This window comes from Penicillium hordei (assembly GCF_028827395.1).
Source record: "Penicillium hordei strain IBT 12815 chromosome Unknown utg000006l_segment0_segment0, whole genome shotgun sequence".
Lineage (NCBI taxonomy): Eukaryota > Fungi > Ascomycota > Eurotiomycetes > Eurotiales > Aspergillaceae > Penicillium > Penicillium hordei.
The window spans coordinates 2,642,938-2,659,284 of record NW_026623147.1 but is presented as its reverse complement, the minus strand read 5'-3'; the positions used below and the strand labels follow the sequence as shown (position 1 = coordinate 2,659,284).

Here is a 16,347-nt window from a genome sequence, read left to right as displayed (position 1 = left end):
AGACGCAAGAATTATGTATTCAGCGCAAGCAAATGATGCTGTAAGGATAAACCACCTACCAAATGCGGAGGCTGAGGAGGCAGGTACCTCCAAGGTTACAAGCAGCACAGCCCCAAATCAATCCACCAAGCCCCCCTGTATTCACATGATTAGGAGGCAAAGCACGCTTCAATCCGAGACCACCAAAATCACCAAACTGCCCTCAACATTCTCCCACCTGGGGTCCCTCAAAGCCTAATCACCACCACGGACCCCAGCCTCGGGCCCTAAAGAAGGCGGCAAATCATCCAATTTAGTCCCCCAATCACTCTCCTCCTTTCCAAGAACAAGAACCAACTCCCGTCCCTCTGTGAAGAAATCATGTCCAATCCAATTCTTGGTGTAAGGCTTCCCATCCAGGGTAGCAGACTGAATAAACCCATTCCCACCAGCAGCACCACCAGTAGCATTAGCCATGTTATACTTAGCCCAATTAACCGTCTTCAGCGCCGCCGTTTTCCCCGTCAGCGGGGAAACAATACTAACAGACTCGAAGAACGGCACAGTGAGTAGGTACACGCTCTGCCCTGGGTTGGGAAATAATCCCATCATCGCCATCGCGACGAACGAGCCCATTGCGCCCGAGTCGTCGTTGCCCGGTAGTCCGGCTGGCGTGGGCGAGAAGTAGCCTGGGATATAGGTGCGCACGCGGGATGCGGACTTTGCCGGTCGCCCGGCATAGTGGTATTGGAAGACTGTTAGGAAGGCGGGCTCGTTGCCGATGTAGGTTATGTTTTGGTCATGGAGGTAATCGAGGCGGGCGACGAAGTTGGTGGGGCCGCCGAGGAGGGATATTAGGGTTTGCATATCGTGGGGGACGAAGCTATAGGGACGGTTAGAAGGGGGCTGGGATGCTGAGGTTGGGGTTGGGGTTGGCAAAAAAAAAGATCTTAGGGCTTACAATTGATATTCCCAGATGCTGGATTCAAAGGTTTCGCCTGCAGTGTTTTGCAGCGAGCAGGCGTGTCCACTCTGGTCGATGTTCGAGCATGCGAGGGGATCTTGGACGCCCCATGTTCCGTTTAGATTCTTTGGCTGAAAGAAACCGGTAAATCCAGTGTCCTTTCCTTGCCAGAGAGAGGCCTGGTCCTCCTTGAATAGGTTTTGCCAGTATCGCGATCTTGTCTCGTACCGCTTTGCATCGGCCGTCTTGTTCAGGCCCCGAGCCATTTGAGCGATAGCGAAGTCGTTGTACGAATACTCTAGTGTGCGTGAAATGCTGCGCGTCATTGTACCGAACCCCTCGTAGTCGAAGTCTTCCACGGGTATGTAGTGTAGATCCTTCCAGCTGCGTAGACCACCGCGGCCTTCGCTAGACCAGTCGTATGGCTCCTCTTCGGCGTCCTTTTGCACAGCTGCGTACCCGGCATCCCAATCAATACCATCCCCTAGGCCTTTCAGGTAGACATCTGCCAGGACGTTGTCGGCGTTAGAGCCTCCTTGTGTGTGTCCTTTACACAGTGACATTCGGCAGTCCGGCAGCCACCCTAGATGGCGCTGGGTATCAATGAGTGAGCGTACCATCTGCATGACCGAAGAGGGATCGAAGATAGTGAGGAATGGAATTTGAGACCTGAAGGAATCCCAAAGACAATAGAACGAATCAAAGTAGGGCTCTGTGCTCTGCCAGAGTGGGTTCTCGCCTGTGTAGTTCTGAGGGTTGATCATAGTCCTGTAAATTCCACTGTAGAAATTGGACAGAACGGATGCATCAATGTTTGTTCGTGAGACACGGATCGGACGCATCTTTTCGGTCCATTGTTCGACTGCTATCTGGCGGGTTGCATTGAAGTCAAATTGTGGAATCTCAGACTCGGCATGAGCGCAAGCTTGCTTTGTGCTTACGAAGCTAAGGCCAACTCGAGCGAGAACCGTATTGTCTGGGGCAGACTTGAAGCGGACAAATCCCCCACCCTACAGAATCACGGTCAGCCGTCTCTGTATGATGAGAAGAAAGGTCCTCGACTCACTGGAAGCGGGTACCCATTGATACTGCGCGATATTTTCAAATCATGAACACCAGCACTAGCACGAGAATTGACAAAAATACCGCTGTCTCGCTGGGCTGCAGGGCTTTTGAAGTCCGCACAGAAATGCAAGACGTATGTTCCCGATCCAAAGCTAGGAGCGAACCGCGCATCACCAGTCATACGGCCCGTTGAGTTGTCCACCGAGATGGTCGCATTGTCCTGACGGGAGTTCGACAGATCGGTGAGATCCAGCAAGATCAATGGACTGGTGCTTGTATCATCTGGGAACTGGAAGCGAAACAGGGACGTATGGTGCGCAGTCGTCATATCAACCCGGACGCCCGATGCCAGCTCTATAGCAAAGTACCCTGGGTGCGCCTGGACCGAGTCGGGCTTATACTTCGTCTTTCGTTGGTTCTTCGGATAGACACATCCATTCACATCGTCGCCGGCACATTTTGCATAGGGAAACAGAGGGAAATTTCCTAACGAAGGATTGCCCCCAGTGCCGGAGTCGTGCATGCTGGAGAATCCGGTGACATTGCCGCCCTCGTACGCGAAGCCTCCTTGGTTGGATTCTGAGTCTGTGTCGGCGACAGCTTTCGCCATGCCATATGGCAATGAAGCGCCTGGAAATACATTGCCTGGGGATAATTAGTGGTTGGCATGTAGTTGGACTTACTTGGTTCAAACTCACCTCCGTTGGCACTGCCGATCAAGGGATTGACGTATTGTAGGACATCGTAATCTTCCACTGGAGAGATATCCGCAGCACTAACTAGGACGCGACCTAAAAATAGCGACAGTAACAAATATGGCGGCATGGTCTAGGTTGAATAAAAGTGATCGAGCGCGTCGGGAAGGTCTAGTATTTAGATACCCCCCTTTATCCCGCACCTGCCTGGTATGCGTACCCCTGGCGATCCCTGTCTGTTGCATGTCTGTTGCATTCCGTTCCGCATGTTCCAGTATCGGATCCGGGGATGAGTTTGGAGTTGTCGGGGGTAGTGCAAGGGTGTACTGGAGGTTGATTGGTGAGACTCGTGTACCCGGACTGGTAGGATTGAGAAAATGTCCAAGACAACCTCGGAGGTTGGATCAATCTCAAATGCCTTGTGACAAATAGGCTTCCTGAAATTCCCAGCAAAAACCTTCTTTCTTGAGAGAATACTTGTAGCATATTTCTTAATAAGTTCTACATATCAGGTGAAGATAAGGAATTAAGAAAGGACATCGGGATCAAGAAGAACCAAATGGGTAACAAGGATGTGTCACCTCAGATTGGATATCAAAGTAACAAAAAGGTAGACAGCATCCATAGTATCATCATTCCCACGTATTTTCCTTTCTGCGAAGCTTGTGCACGATGCCTTTAAAAGGTTAAATTCTAAACATTCAATATAATAATATGTGGTCAACACTCACTGCGCCCATAATAACTACTTCTCTTCTTCCTGGTTCATAACAATTTCCAACTCGGAATTGGCGGGCTCGGCGTACTTGAGCTAGGTAGTGATCTGGATCGGGACACAGAGAGAAATAGTCGGTGTCAGGATGTTCATGCCAGGAGTATGGTAGGTCAACGAGAGGTCCAGCGAGTAGGTGCGGGATACCAGGCAGGAGTGGAAGGTTGGAACAAAGGTCTTAGAGCTAGGGATGGTGATAGGGATGATGACCGAGGTGGTATAATAGTTGTCCTTAAAGAATGATACAGCCGGGTCGTCCAAGTTTTCGGAAGTGATAAGGTGTATTGACTCGCGGCGGTCAGATTCAGATGACATCGAGTGCTTCTCCCATTGAGCTGAGGAGACACACATGGTCAACAGCGGGATAGACTCAGAGAATAGGCCCTGGCCGCCTTGCCCGGATGATATCGTACCGGACTGACAAGGGAAATCCGCCCGAGGAGTTGCACTATAGAAAGTGCTCGCCTTAAGCTTGCTGGTAATCGATCCAAGTTGAGGGGGCTGCTCGTTACCCACTGGGTCGAATCGGAGGCGTACTATCGCAACAGTGCTCACATTATGGCGGGGATAACTTGGAGGGAGTAAGCGGATTGGCTTAGGTTGCGATGAGGAAACGAGCAGCCGGCCCAGTTTGGTTCGCAGGGGTCCATACCGTCCACTCTTTCCCTTGCTCGTACAGTAGTATGGATGACCGAGAACATTGATGGGGGGTTCCTCTTCCACAGTTGGAATAATGCGGACCTTTTTGGCAATGATTGCCAAAGGGTTGAGCTGGCGGTGATCTGACGGGGACTTCATAAATACACCGACACGGATAATGTACGAAATTCGGCTCATATCGGGAGCTAGATCATCTAGGAAGGTTTTCCCATCACCGGCTAGCATAGGGTCACCCAACGTCGGCGGAAGCATAGTGTGTGCACGGTGAACGAGGGGGTTTATCCGTGCGTGCGTGCAGGCCTGTGGCAGCAAACGATCTGGCACAACGAATCCGAAAGAAAACGAGTATGAGCGACCAGGCTCTAGAACCTCTGGAATCAGATACGCAGTCTCCTCAATTGGTTGGCGGAGCTCGAGAAATATCTGCTCTGACCCTACGCGGCCACACGGAACGTGATCGATGGTCGTGTGTGACGAGCCTGTGTTATTGAGGTCAACCGAGGGTTCGCGTGGTGACACGAATAAATTCCAGAGCAAACTTACCTTGCAGCACGATTTCAACCTCGTCGAAAGGCGTTTCATGTTCAACGGTGATGATGGCGGTACCATTGATTTGGTCGCCGGTGGTATATGAGTTGACGATGCGAGGCTGCTGGCCGACCAGCTGGATCTCGATTTTGGGCTGTGAAGGTCGGGTCCAGGAAAGTGTGTCGGAGTTACGGCTGATAATTGGAGTCATTCCCATCGCATTGATGCTTGCAAGTTCCCTCGGGTGTAAGGAAAAGGGGGAATTGGAATGCGAACCATCAAGCGTTTTATATGGCAGATGGAAACAGCGCACGGGAGACAAGAAGCCCGGCAAATCCACGCGCGATTCTGAATCTGAAATATATCCAGAGGAAGGATCAGAGACCACGCGTGTAACCTGATCGCGTGTTTAAAATCAATGAGTGCAGGGGAAGTTCAATGAGACTATTTGGATGCCAGTATCTCCTCTGTGGATGTTGACTATATAGATTGAGAGCATGGACAGCACGGGGGAAATTCTGGAAAGACTTTAGCAAACCCATCCGGGGGAATTGGAGGAACGGAACGTACGTGCTAGCTGCGGCTGCATATAGAAGACCCTTTACCATTAGTATTTCGAGCATACGGGAGACCTCTGTGCATATTGGCATAAATCACGAAACACGAGAACGCGCTAGCACGTGGTCATGCAAGACACTCCCCTGCTACCCCCACTAGTCTACTAGATTAAAAGTATGTGAGGGTTGCCGGTGCACCAAGAGCTCAAACTGGGTAGGCGGAAATATTTCGATGGGCACTTGCAAGGCACTACCTTGAGAAGAGTGTCAATATACCAATAGAGACGATCTTGACCCTGGTACTTCGTACTCCGTAGATATATCCCAATGCAACTTGCAAATGTAAAAACAGGTCAAACAAAGACCCCTAACCTTAACATACTGGCTGCTTAGACGTAACCGCAGCTAAGATGATCGGTGCTTTCTTTTTCCCTTTCATGGGCCCACTCCCAGAAACTTCCCTATGGGGTAAAGGGTAAAAAGATCCTTCATTCCTAGGGCTTGACGGGAGCCACATGTTATTCGTCTTCGAGATGTAGAAAGTGATGGAACCAATGGATAAACGCGTCAGGTTGTATACCCAGCTTTGGTTACTAAACATTGTTTACAAATCACTTCACCCGGGGCCAGATTTGGACAATGCATGTCTCATGGGAGCTGCTCGCATATCTAACCTCATGACTCTTATGGCACTAATCTAGTGTCATGAATCTCCACGGAAATCCTGCCAGGACCGACATTTTGCATAGATATGTGGATCACTTGCGGCAATTTGGTCAAGTGTGCAACTTCGATGTGAATCTTGAATACTGACGGTCCTATATTCACCAACGTCCATAGACAAGTGTCCAGTGATGCCCCTCGGAGAGGAGCTGGGTTGACTAAACAGCCAATGGAGTCTGGTTATGGGTGGACAAGGACCTAATTTCTAGCCAGCTCGAAATTTTGAACGATTTAGGATAAGGTGAAATCAGTGAGTGTACGAAGACCAAGGTGTATACATGTAGTGAGGATTTGCGGTCAAGTGGGGAGACAAGGCCTGATCCTATTGGACGACCCCTTGGCTCCACACTTAATTCACAGAAAGAGACTCCGAGACTTCCATTTTTCAATGACCTCGGAAGTAAATACACTCCGTACATTGGTTCTGTTTCAGATCTGACGAGACACAGTTATGTTATTGGCAATTTGGAATTATAGAGGTAACAAATTAATTCCCATAGAGCCAAAGATGTCCATCCAACAGAGTGGACCGAGTCCATTGCGGTTGGCGTCCACCTTCTCCCAGATCTGCTGCACTATATCCAATTGCCTGGATATGTTCGTGATCCCATAATGATCTACTCGGTGCCACCACGATTTACAAGAATCCCGCTGTGGGCCTATAGCGTCACAGGAAGCAATAAACATCGGCCATGTAATCGGAGCCATTATGCGCACTCGACGGGATTCTGACCTCGACTTGACATCCTCGGCAGCATCCAGGTGCTCGATGATATTTTGAACTTCCTTTCTGACATCCATGGGCTCGTAATGTTGGATACGTCGGTAATAGTAAATCAGTGCGCCATAATGCCAAGCTTTTGCTTGATGGTTGAACAGGGTCATCATCAAGTCATCACTTGTCACGATCGACGATATTCTCTCATTTTCCAGACTCCAGGATAACAGGGTATCGCCTAAGGTTTCACAAGCCTGAAGAAGATCGTCTGGGATAGATTGCTGTTGCCTCTCGAACTGAGCCACAAATTCACCCAGTCGACACGTTTCCTGGATCATTGCGGCAATGGATGGTGTGATCCCGTACATGTATTCATAACAACTACTTGACTGAATGGTAATATCCTCTGTGTGAGGGATATCGGCCTCGATACCGAGCCAAGGCGACAGAGTAGCCTCGAAAGACATCGTTCGGGCCATGAGGGTTAGAAAGGCACTTATCTCATTGAGTTGACGAGTCGAGCCACTGATCAGTTTCCATTTTTTGCGCGAATTCCGTATTTTGGTTGCAGCATCCAAGTGTACTTTGAAGTCTCCATCCCCGGATATTACCTAAAGAACATTAGTGAGTGCACTGCGAATGTACAGATGTGTCAAGCTCATTAATGCTTACTCCGATTGTACAAAGAGATAATATTGCCAGCAACCAAAATTTGTAATCTGCCCCTGGTGTGAAGGAGTCGACAGCAGCCTGCACGGATTGAATTGCATAGTGCCTATGTTTAGCACCTATATTGTGGCATCTGGTCTGTAGTTTATCACGGTTCCACAAGTGGAATGCCGCCGATGATAAAATCGCGTGATAGATCGCCGAATGCAGTTTTCCTCTGGTCGCAATTTGATGTGACATGCTGACCTGTGCGCCTTCGATTGCAGCCGCAGCATATAAGCTACGATATGGATTTTGGGTGTGGAGGATGGGTTGGAGAAGATCTGCAAGATGATCCAAGTAGTGGTGCATTAGCTTCACAACTTCCACATCGCCAAAAGCTTTGCTTGCAATGTGCCGAATTGGAATAAGCGTTGGATTAGACAAAGTCGGACATGTGGATAGTGGTGTGGTATCGGAGTGCAATGGTGCATCATTCCAGTCGCATGTTGGGGAGTTCTCACTCAACTGGTCATGAGCCGAGGTGAGATCTACCCAGTAACCATGTTCCCCGACACTTCCTCCAGACTCTGTCCTAGATTGGCTATAAATATGAAAGTCACCAGAGACATCGGCTGCGTTTTCAGAAGAGGGGTTATAGGCAGATTCAAATTGGGGTGAGGCTTGGGCTAGCTCCAAGCCCTGCAACTCCGTGTCTTGAGCATAGTCGCGGTCAGCACTTATTGGCCCTAGCAAGTATTCAGTGGAGCTCCAGCCTACTTGCCCTTCCCCTAACCCATCAAGGGGCATGACCAAGCTCTGGGAGGGGTCAGGGTCCTCAATATGTAGTGGGAAAATTGAGAAGGGGCCCTTTTTCGACGACAAACCAGATCCTACATCATACTCGATAGAGGATAGGAAGTCATCGATCTCCTCTTCCCGGTATCGACACACGGTATCTTCAGTCACAAGCTGTCAGATGATAGGCCTTGTGGAGGGTAGTACAGATCATTCCATACCTAGCAATATTCTCCTTCGGCCTTGTTTATTGGAAGTAGGGACCATATCAGGCTCTGCGAACGGGTCTGATACCCACTGCAGTCTAATATCATAGCCGCCACAGGGAATTCCTCGCTTCTCACAGTTCTTGCATGTGACTGGCCTTTCGTCACATCTGACTTTCCTTGCTTTGCATGTCCAACAGCTGTTTTTTTGTAAGAAAATGCCTTTTCAAGTAGGTTTCTGGGGCATTTGGGCGTACATACCCCGTGAATGTCATGGGCCGGGGCTTTGCTTGTGCTTGCATGCTGAACGGAACGACAATCTCCTGGGGCTTATGTATCGCGGTGTTATGCCCACGTTGATAACTAATGCGGATGAGTCATGCTTTATAAGTGGATCAATTTGAACCTCCAGCTAACTCCATGGGTTTCACGGCGACTACCTATATCAAACGCCTTGCTATATAGTTTTATATTTAGGGAATAATCTAAGTATTCTGCTAGGCAAAAAGCCTGGTGTTTGTGATGGCTCTAAAAGAAAACACCTTACAACTACGCCAATCAAGGAGACCAAACATTTGAAGTCTACCACTTTCCTTTAGAACATGAAGAATGGCCTACTACCTCGGTTTGATTCAATATCCAGATACTTGGGACTAAATTAGCTCGCGGAATTTATGATTAGGCCGGCCTAAGGTTGGGATTGAAGCCCGAGTTAAGCACGTGTTTTGTCGCAAGGCTATCAAAGATATTAGACTAAAGACTTGATTCGCGGACTATTATAAGAACCATATCTGAAGCCTGCTCATATGAGACTAAGTACTAGGGCTCAGTTATGTGTATGTAATGATAATCTACCGAGGCAAATATTTGCCCGCACACGGATTACAGCAAGCCACAGTTTTGGAAATTTTAATCCAGTGAATGTAAGCTAAACCCAAACATTTCTAATGGTCTGACTAAGGGCTTTCATCCGACTCGAGGTATAACTCATCTGTATCTCCACAGAAAATCCCGTCAGATTCTTCCTCGATCTTGCGGACCGTCTCGGGAGACAGCCACACATATCTCTCTACTTGCCTTGATCGTGGCTGTAAGCCACCATATATACCAGCATACCCTTAGGAATCATTCATCGCGCCTGGATAGATCGCACCACGGACGTGGTCTGTTGTTGGCTCCAGATCAGCTACCAGAGTCGCTCCCGTCCCATCAATCGGCCCAAGGTATTCCCATTCCAAGCCCTGCTCTGTTGCACGTTTTTCCAAGTCCTGAAGGTAAAATGGATTCTCGATTCGCCGGGCAACTTCTATTAGACTTTTGCGCGGAGTAGGGTTGATACGTTCATAGAGCGATTGGTAGTCACATAAGACACAGGTAATAGCGATCTGCGGCAGCATGTTTGAACACTTTGAGGCCAAAGATCGTAGAGTGTTTTGGTGAGGTTTTAAGGGCCACCATATCATTCAGGGGAGGCATTTTGAGCCGTTGCTGAAGCCAGCGATGTCGTTAGTCATGACTCGGCGGGCGTTGATAGCAGTACGAATCATGTCACATTCGCGTCCGTTGTCACTAGCCAAAGGGACACCTGGCAAAATGATTCTCCCGGGGTTGGTTTCAATCTGGTCAGCCCACCACCTAGCAGACATTGTATTGTGATAAATTCCGCGAAGGATAGAATAAAGCTCGTAATCGGTTCTGAGTCTTCGAGGATGCATAAGTCGAACATACCTATCCACATTTCCATCGTACGCAGCCATTTGCGTTAGAACATCCTTTTCAAGAATCGGAAGGCCAGGTGGAAGAGGCATTCACAGTAGTTTAGCTCCTTCTGGACCAAGTTCGAAATGAGAATCATCTAGTTCCTTTTTTTCTATGCCGATAAATCCGTCCTCTTCAATATCAATATCATCTGGAGTCGTGTATGGAAGATTCTCAGGAGGCGGGACGCGTTGGTCTAACCTCCATCGAGGTTTCATATCACCACTTAGGAAGGCAGGTGTTCGTGGGGTCTCCAGATCAATAGATCGAGTGAAATCGTTCATAATAGCATATCTTTGGGGCTCTGACATAATTATCTGATATATCTCTGCCCCTTCCTTACTTTCTCGGGCTTCTTCAGCAATAGAAGTATCAGGGAGGAGATCGAGCTTCGTGTAGAGGTCTGTGTACCCCGCAGCAGCACACGCTCGGCCTACTTGATAGCGCATCGACGGATATCGGCGAGCAACTTCACGATAAGTGGCTTCGTCTGCGAAGTCCGGATACCAGATACAGTATGGTTGGAACACGGGGTTGTCAAGGTCGGGTATCATATTACTCATGATCAGTCGGCCCGGGAGAACTCAGGGATGTCATCGTCAGAGCACAGCTCCATGGCTGCTGTGCTCATTGAGCCATGGAGCTGTGCTCATTGCGAATTCGAGAGAGGTACGAAGTCCGCGAATTGTCGCACGACGGTGCCAGAAAGATTCTGGATTTTCCGGGGATTTCTTTCCATCCATCGCGGCGACACATTGGTCATAATCAAATTCCGGGCTTTTCTTCGCATCGTCGCTGCGAGCAACTTGTAAATCTTCCATTAATAGGATTCCGCGAGGGAAGTGCAATTTGGATAGATAGGAGAGTAATCAAATATTTGGGGGGTCATTCACAAGCATATGACATCTAGAGTAGCAGAAAGAGAGATGGTAAGAAGTGAAGGATACGCCAGACTGGGATATGGCCCCCTTATGGCCCTCAACAGGAACCGAGGTTTTTTCTAGTTGGAAAGTGGGCTGTACTTTTCTCAGAGGCATCGAATTCGGTGGGGCAATAATAGGCAACAATCAAGTATCTTCATCGTACCGAGTGTATATGGCCAAGGATAACTTTAGATGCAATACTGACATTTGCGATAAGAAAACTAGTCTCTCAAACACAAAGAAGAGAACCACAGCGTAATGCTTTTATGAGAGATTTCCAGAAATGACCTCTCAGGTCTAGCGGTCTCAAATTAGATTCGGACATTTTGGTTGCTCGCTATGCCAAAGATACAATTCCATAAATGGTTATTGTTGAAAGTTAATTATCCAGCAACTACACACGGAGATGCGAACCTTTTATAACAGATGGCATGAAATTCCCAGTACAGAGTAAATCAGAAGGCGTGCATAGATATCATTGGCAACGGTCTCGGAGTCACCTTCCTCACTACCAGCCCCACCCACTCTCATACAGTATGGAAATATTATCTTTTTGTGACTCCCCAACAAGATAAAAACGACCAATAGCTCTTATTATTGGTTAGGCAAAAGATCATGAAAGCGACTGCGAATTTCTGGTCGTGAAATCTCGCCAAAATCCATTACCGCCGCAGATGTAGGTTAGTCTTACGGATTCTTATCACAGTTCTTAAGGCTCAATTGGTGTTTAGTATGGAGATATCAGGATTCAGATGGCACAGTGATGTGTGGTCTCCACATTACGTGTTGCTCTGGGCCCACTTCTTACCCTATGTCTGCTTCTAGTTTCTGTTTTTCTGTTTTCAACCCTTCGTTCTATATCTACTCACTTTTCCCTCGAAATACTATTCAAAATGATTACGTTTTCAAGCTCCCTGTATCTTCGTGGACTGAAATCATTACAAAATGTCATCAATTCCGAAATCGAAGACACAAGACAGGCAAGGAGATGTCTCGTTGAGGATCAATTCCACCCTGGACTCTATAAACCCCGATCACGAGAACAAAATCCAGGTTGGAGTGGAAGCTTTCTCATATGAATACCCGGAAGGTGGCCTATCAGCATGGATTGTGGTGGCTGGGGCATCCATGATGATGGCCTGCACATTCGGGATGATGAGTACGGTAGGGGTTCTACAATCTTACTGGGAGACACACCAGCTACAAATGTACTCATCCAGTGAGATTGGATGGATATCTTCCTTATTTGTATTCCTCAATTTGCTGCTGGGTGTGCAAGTTGGCCCGTTGTTCGACCGATACGGCCCGCGATGGGTCATGCTCATGGGTTCCATACCATACACCATTTCCATCTTTCTATTGGGATCTTGCCAAAAGTATTATCAGTTTCTACTCTGTTTGGGTGTACTGGGTGGAGTCAGCAGTGCACTTGTGTCAACTCCGTGTCTGGCTATTATTTCACATTGGTTTAATCGGCGCCGTGGCACTGCGACTGGCATTGCTATGGCTGGCTCAAGCCTTGGCGGCATAATTTTTCCGATTATCTTGAGACCAGCATTGGATAATCTTGGCTGGGCTTGGGCACTCAGAATCCTGGGCTTTATCTTCTTTATCTTCCTGGCTATTGGGAACATGTGCATCAAGAGCAGGTTCTCGGTAAAGACGAGTGGAGGAACCATTAACTTGAAATGCTTTGCGGATTCTCGATTTATATGGGCCACGATAGGCGCCTTCTGTATGTTTTTTTCCAATTAATATGTCATGATAACACTTTATTGACACCATCAAGTCGGCGAGATAGTCGTTTTTACATCACTGGGCCTGATACCATCATACGCCCTTTCTCAGGGATTCGGCTCCGAGACTGGGTTTTATCTATTGTCTGTGTTTAATGCGTCTGTATATCTTACTAAATTTTCCTCCTAGCCTTCAGGCTAACAATGAGCACAGTGGATCGGGTTTAGGTCGATGGCTTGCAGGATTGGCCTCTGATCACTACGGTCGATTTAACACAATATCAGTAATTATGGCCGTTACCGCACTATGTATTTTCGTCTTATGGTATCCATTTGGTCATCTGATTGGTGTGCTGTATCCTTTTGTCTGTCTACTCGGTTTTGGAACAGGGAGCATTCTCAGTCTGACGCCTGTATGCATCGGGCAATTATGCAAGACGGAAGACTTCGGGCAGTGGTTTGGAACTTGCTATTTTGTTACCAGTTTCGGGTGAGTACTGACCCTCTATATCTATATGCGTGCTTCGCCTGCTTATCCTTTTGGTTTAAGGAGTTTGGTTGGAATCCCAATTGGTGGACTGCTGCTACAAGTAGTTGGGGCCTCAAATTTGGTCGCCTTTCTTGGCGGTGTTCTTGTCATCGCTTTGATTGCTTTTGTGATGGCGCGATGGGCATGTTTAGGATATCATTGGAAATGGTTCACGATCGCATGAGATGTTATTATTCTAGCTTTTTACCGCGGAGATCTTGAAACGGCATAGTGAAGCTTTGATCTTATCTCCTGAAAGGAAAACCTTCGACTGATGTCCGACTTTGATCAGTGCTCAAGTTTGACCGGCATGCCTCGACAGGTGGTTCACCAACTCTAACCCTAGTGATGTGCAGATAGAAAGAAGCCATGACTTTCCATCAACAAGTTCCAACATCAGATTTTACAAACGTTTCAGGTCTTTCATTGCCAACCATTCTCTAGCTTCTGGCGGTAATCTGTAATCATTTCAGGAGTAACATCGTTTCCTCCACAAACAACGATTACAACTCGACTATCCGGTGTGAGGTCTGTCATGACCTCCCTTAGCCTATCCAACCCAACTTGAACACTTATTCCGCAAGCCAACTCGACCTCCAACCGCAGCTCATCGCATAAACGTACAACTCCCATCGCAGCATCGGCATCGGTACCCACAATACTAGTAACTTCGACACCGGGCGGAGGGGATTGCACGTTTTTCAGCGTCTGATGTGCCACGCAGAGCGCCCCCAAGGTAATTGCCTGGGATGTAACTGCAGGAATAGGCTGCAAAGAACCCATGCGTAGCGAATGCGCTAGCGAGTCCGCCCCAGCTGTTTCAACGGCAAGAATTCGAACTTGCTTCGCCTTTTTCGGAAGTGATGTCGGTTGATAGGCTGGTAAATGCCTCTCAAGGCCTTCAATAATTCCGTTTAAAAGCCCACCCCCACCAACGCTGCAAACGATTGCATCTGCCGGGAAGGAACGATAGGTATCGGTCTTGTCATCCACGTTGGCCCTTGGAGGCAACTGCTTGATCATTTCATCAACCAGAGTCGCCGCACCTTGCCAAATATCGTGGTGGTCGAATGGTGGGACATAAATGTTCTTAGCCAAGGGATCTGATTGGTTGTCTTGATTTTGATTATCGATGAAAGTTTCCCGCATATACGCATCAGCTTCGAACCAACTTGCGCCATGGCGGATAACATTAGAAGCCCCTGCAGCGCGTATCTTTTTGATCATCATAGGCTTCGCGCTCAGGGGAACAACAACAGTACAAGAACAACCTAGATCACGAGCGGCTATAACTGCTGCAAGCCCTGCATTGCCTGCTGAGGAGCTGAAAAAATGCAGGGGTTTCCCATTGTTTGATGGGTCAGAAAGAGATGACAGAATCAAGTTTCCAATACCCCTAAACCAGTTTTAAATTCTGTATTAGACCTCGTTTGACACGCTGCAATATAGAATGTTGAACTCACCGTGATTTGAACGAGCCGGAAGGTTGAAAGGACTCCAGCTTGAGGAAAATTCTACTATATTGCTCATCAGCGCCCGGGACGTTTTAATGGTAAAAATTGAAGCCAAATCTTACCATCCCGCAGCCTTTGAGAGTGTTGCTGACTCGAGCAAAGGTGTCTCAATCCACGGTTTCTTCAATTTTTCTGAAGCGATATGGCCCATCTTTGAGCGATTTGAGGCATAAGATGCACCACTTCCCAATGATGTTTTGAGAAAATCCAGAAATATGTAAACTCAGTAGGTTAAACCAGCAATTTATATTGGGGGAACACAAGGCCCCTAGGAAAGGTGTTATCGGAGCCTGGTCTTGCCGACGCCCTTCATTTGACATTTGGAGTAATAAAGTGGGTCTAGTTTATACAAGTACAGTTTGCAGTTGGGGAGCATATCAATTGGTAATCCGGCATTTCAACCATTTTGGTCAACCTTTGGTATAATAAGTACCAGTTATCGTGTGTTGACAGCATTTCCTTTACATCTAGGAACGTTTGCTTTGTCACTTTCTCTTGGAGAATTGTGCTCGATTCTTTTCAAGGCACCTCTAAGTCAGCCTACCACGACCGAGTTGTCCTTCTCGTACCTAGTTTAACTGGGAGCTTCATGGGAGGGATATATGCAAGCTAGGCGTCGTGGCTTGTATGCTTTAGCTGGAGCACCGTTTGACTTGCTGTGATAGAGAGAGTGGGAAGCTTAGGAAGTTTCTCCAGCTCGCGGTAAGCTTTCTCAAGATTTCCAATAGTGATATTCCTTCCGAGGCAGTTGTTAATTAGCTTCAGGGTATAATCAACTTTATTGGGAGATGAACTAGTTGAGATATGGCAAATGAGGTCAAGAATCTTCGCATTTATTGTGAATAGGAACTTTCAGAGATCAAGTAAGCGGAAGGTCTGGACACAACACTGTTGAGAAAGTGAAGAGGAGAAAATATATGAAAGAAAAGAAAGTACTTGTGTCTTCCGGCATGCTATGGCCTGGAGGATAGCTAATAACGTGTCGCAGGCCACCTGGGCAGAGGTGCCTTCCCACATCATTCCCCCTCGCTTCATCTCTTCTATTTTCCGCCCTCTATCTTTTCCACATCACTGGTATCTTTATATAATCTCCTTCTGAACACCTGATGACACCTGTATGAGATGGGCGTCTGTTTCCCCTTGAGGTCAAGTTCCTTGAACTCAGATGTTGAAAGTGGCTTTGATCTCACATGCGATGATGCCAACTAGGCGCAGTGTAGGACTCGGTTTAAGGTCGCAGGTTGCTGTCGTAAGTTTATCTTTGAAGGATCCATGTCTGACAAAGCCTCTTACCTTATCTAGAGCAAATTCTGAATATGCTCGACAACCCTCGGATTCAGATACCATTTCGTCTGAGCACTTTTCTCCGTGGTGTGCATACAACAGCACCCAACCCAAATCCTCCTGGCTCACCTCCAATCCGTATCATGTGCAAAAGTCAATTCGTATTTGAGCCATTTGTGCTCGCTGGAATGAAGTGCTCTCTACATAGCTTCCCTAGCTTTTTACTGTGGTACGGCTCAAAAGCCAGAGAAGCCTTGACCGTCAATTTTAATCATTGTAGAAATACGAAG

General features: G+C 47.6%; 9 protein-coding genes across 9 annotated transcripts; 1 reads left to right on the top strand and 8 right to left on the bottom strand.

Moving 5' to 3' along the window:
• Positions 1-234: 234 nt before the first annotated feature.
• N7537_011652 (glycoside hydrolase family 92 protein) lies at positions 235-2,833 on the bottom strand (the record flags this gene model as incomplete). Its single annotated transcript, XM_056902706.1, has 4 exons — positions 235-862; positions 941-1,953; positions 2,010-2,653; positions 2,707-2,833. 4 exons carry the CDS (start codon positions 2,831-2,833, stop codon positions 235-237), a joined length of 2,412 nt encoding a protein of 803 aa, XP_056747993.1.
• A 681-nt stretch (positions 2,834-3,514) lies between these two features.
• N7537_011651 (uncharacterized protein) lies at positions 3,515-4,880 on the bottom strand (the record flags this gene model as incomplete). The annotated part of the gene is made up of 2 exons (XM_056902705.1): positions 3,515-4,614; positions 4,679-4,880. 2 exons carry the CDS (start codon positions 4,878-4,880, stop codon positions 3,515-3,517), a joined length of 1,302 nt encoding a protein of 433 aa, XP_056747992.1.
• Positions 4,881-6,414: 1,534 nt separating this feature from the next.
• Positions 6,415-8,615, bottom strand: N7537_011650 (Zn(II)2Cys6 transcription factor; the record flags this gene model as incomplete). Its single annotated transcript, XM_056902704.1, has 4 exons — positions 6,415-7,272; positions 7,334-8,268; positions 8,329-8,513; positions 8,575-8,615. The coding sequence occupies 4 exons, from the start codon at positions 8,613-8,615 to the stop codon at positions 6,415-6,417; spliced, it is 2,019 nt and encodes a 672-aa protein (XP_056747991.1).
• Positions 8,616-9,431: 816 nt separating this feature from the next.
• N7537_011649 (uncharacterized protein) lies at positions 9,432-9,710 on the bottom strand (the record flags this gene model as incomplete). The annotated part of the gene is made up of 1 exon (XM_056902703.1): positions 9,432-9,710. The coding sequence occupies one exon, from the start codon at positions 9,708-9,710 to the stop codon at positions 9,432-9,434; it is 279 nt and encodes a 92-aa protein (XP_056747990.1).
• A 66-nt stretch (positions 9,711-9,776) lies between these two features.
• N7537_011648 (uncharacterized protein) lies at positions 9,777-10,070 on the bottom strand (the record flags this gene model as incomplete). Its single annotated transcript, XM_056902702.1, has 2 exons — positions 9,777-9,948; positions 10,042-10,070. The coding sequence occupies 2 exons, from the start codon at positions 10,068-10,070 to the stop codon at positions 9,777-9,779; spliced, it is 201 nt and encodes a 66-aa protein (XP_056747989.1).
• A 51-nt stretch (positions 10,071-10,121) lies between these two features.
• On the bottom strand, positions 10,122-10,634 carry N7537_011647 (uncharacterized protein; the record flags this gene model as incomplete). Its single annotated transcript, XM_056902701.1, has 1 exon — positions 10,122-10,634. One exon carries the CDS (start codon positions 10,632-10,634, stop codon positions 10,122-10,124), a length of 513 nt encoding a protein of 170 aa, XP_056747988.1.
• A 36-nt stretch (positions 10,635-10,670) lies between these two features.
• Positions 10,671-10,892, bottom strand: N7537_011646 (uncharacterized protein; the record flags this gene model as incomplete). Its single annotated transcript, XM_056902700.1, has 1 exon — positions 10,671-10,892. One exon carries the CDS (start codon positions 10,890-10,892, stop codon positions 10,671-10,673), a length of 222 nt encoding a protein of 73 aa, XP_056747987.1.
• A 1,047-nt stretch (positions 10,893-11,939) lies between these two features.
• N7537_011645 (putative MFS monocarboxylate transporter) lies at positions 11,940-13,443 on the top strand (the record flags this gene model as incomplete). Its single annotated transcript, XM_056902699.1, has 4 exons — positions 11,940-12,729; positions 12,784-12,889; positions 12,945-13,220; positions 13,281-13,443. 4 exons carry the CDS (start codon positions 11,940-11,942, stop codon positions 13,441-13,443), a joined length of 1,335 nt encoding a protein of 444 aa, XP_056747986.1.
• Positions 13,444-13,682: 239 nt separating this feature from the next.
• On the bottom strand, positions 13,683-14,924 carry N7537_011644 (putative L-serine dehydratase; the record flags this gene model as incomplete). The annotated part of the gene is made up of 3 exons (XM_056902698.1): positions 13,683-14,655; positions 14,723-14,776; positions 14,836-14,924. The coding sequence occupies 3 exons, from the start codon at positions 14,922-14,924 to the stop codon at positions 13,683-13,685; spliced, it is 1,116 nt and encodes a 371-aa protein (XP_056747985.1).
• Positions 14,925-16,347: the final 1,423 nt, after the last annotated feature.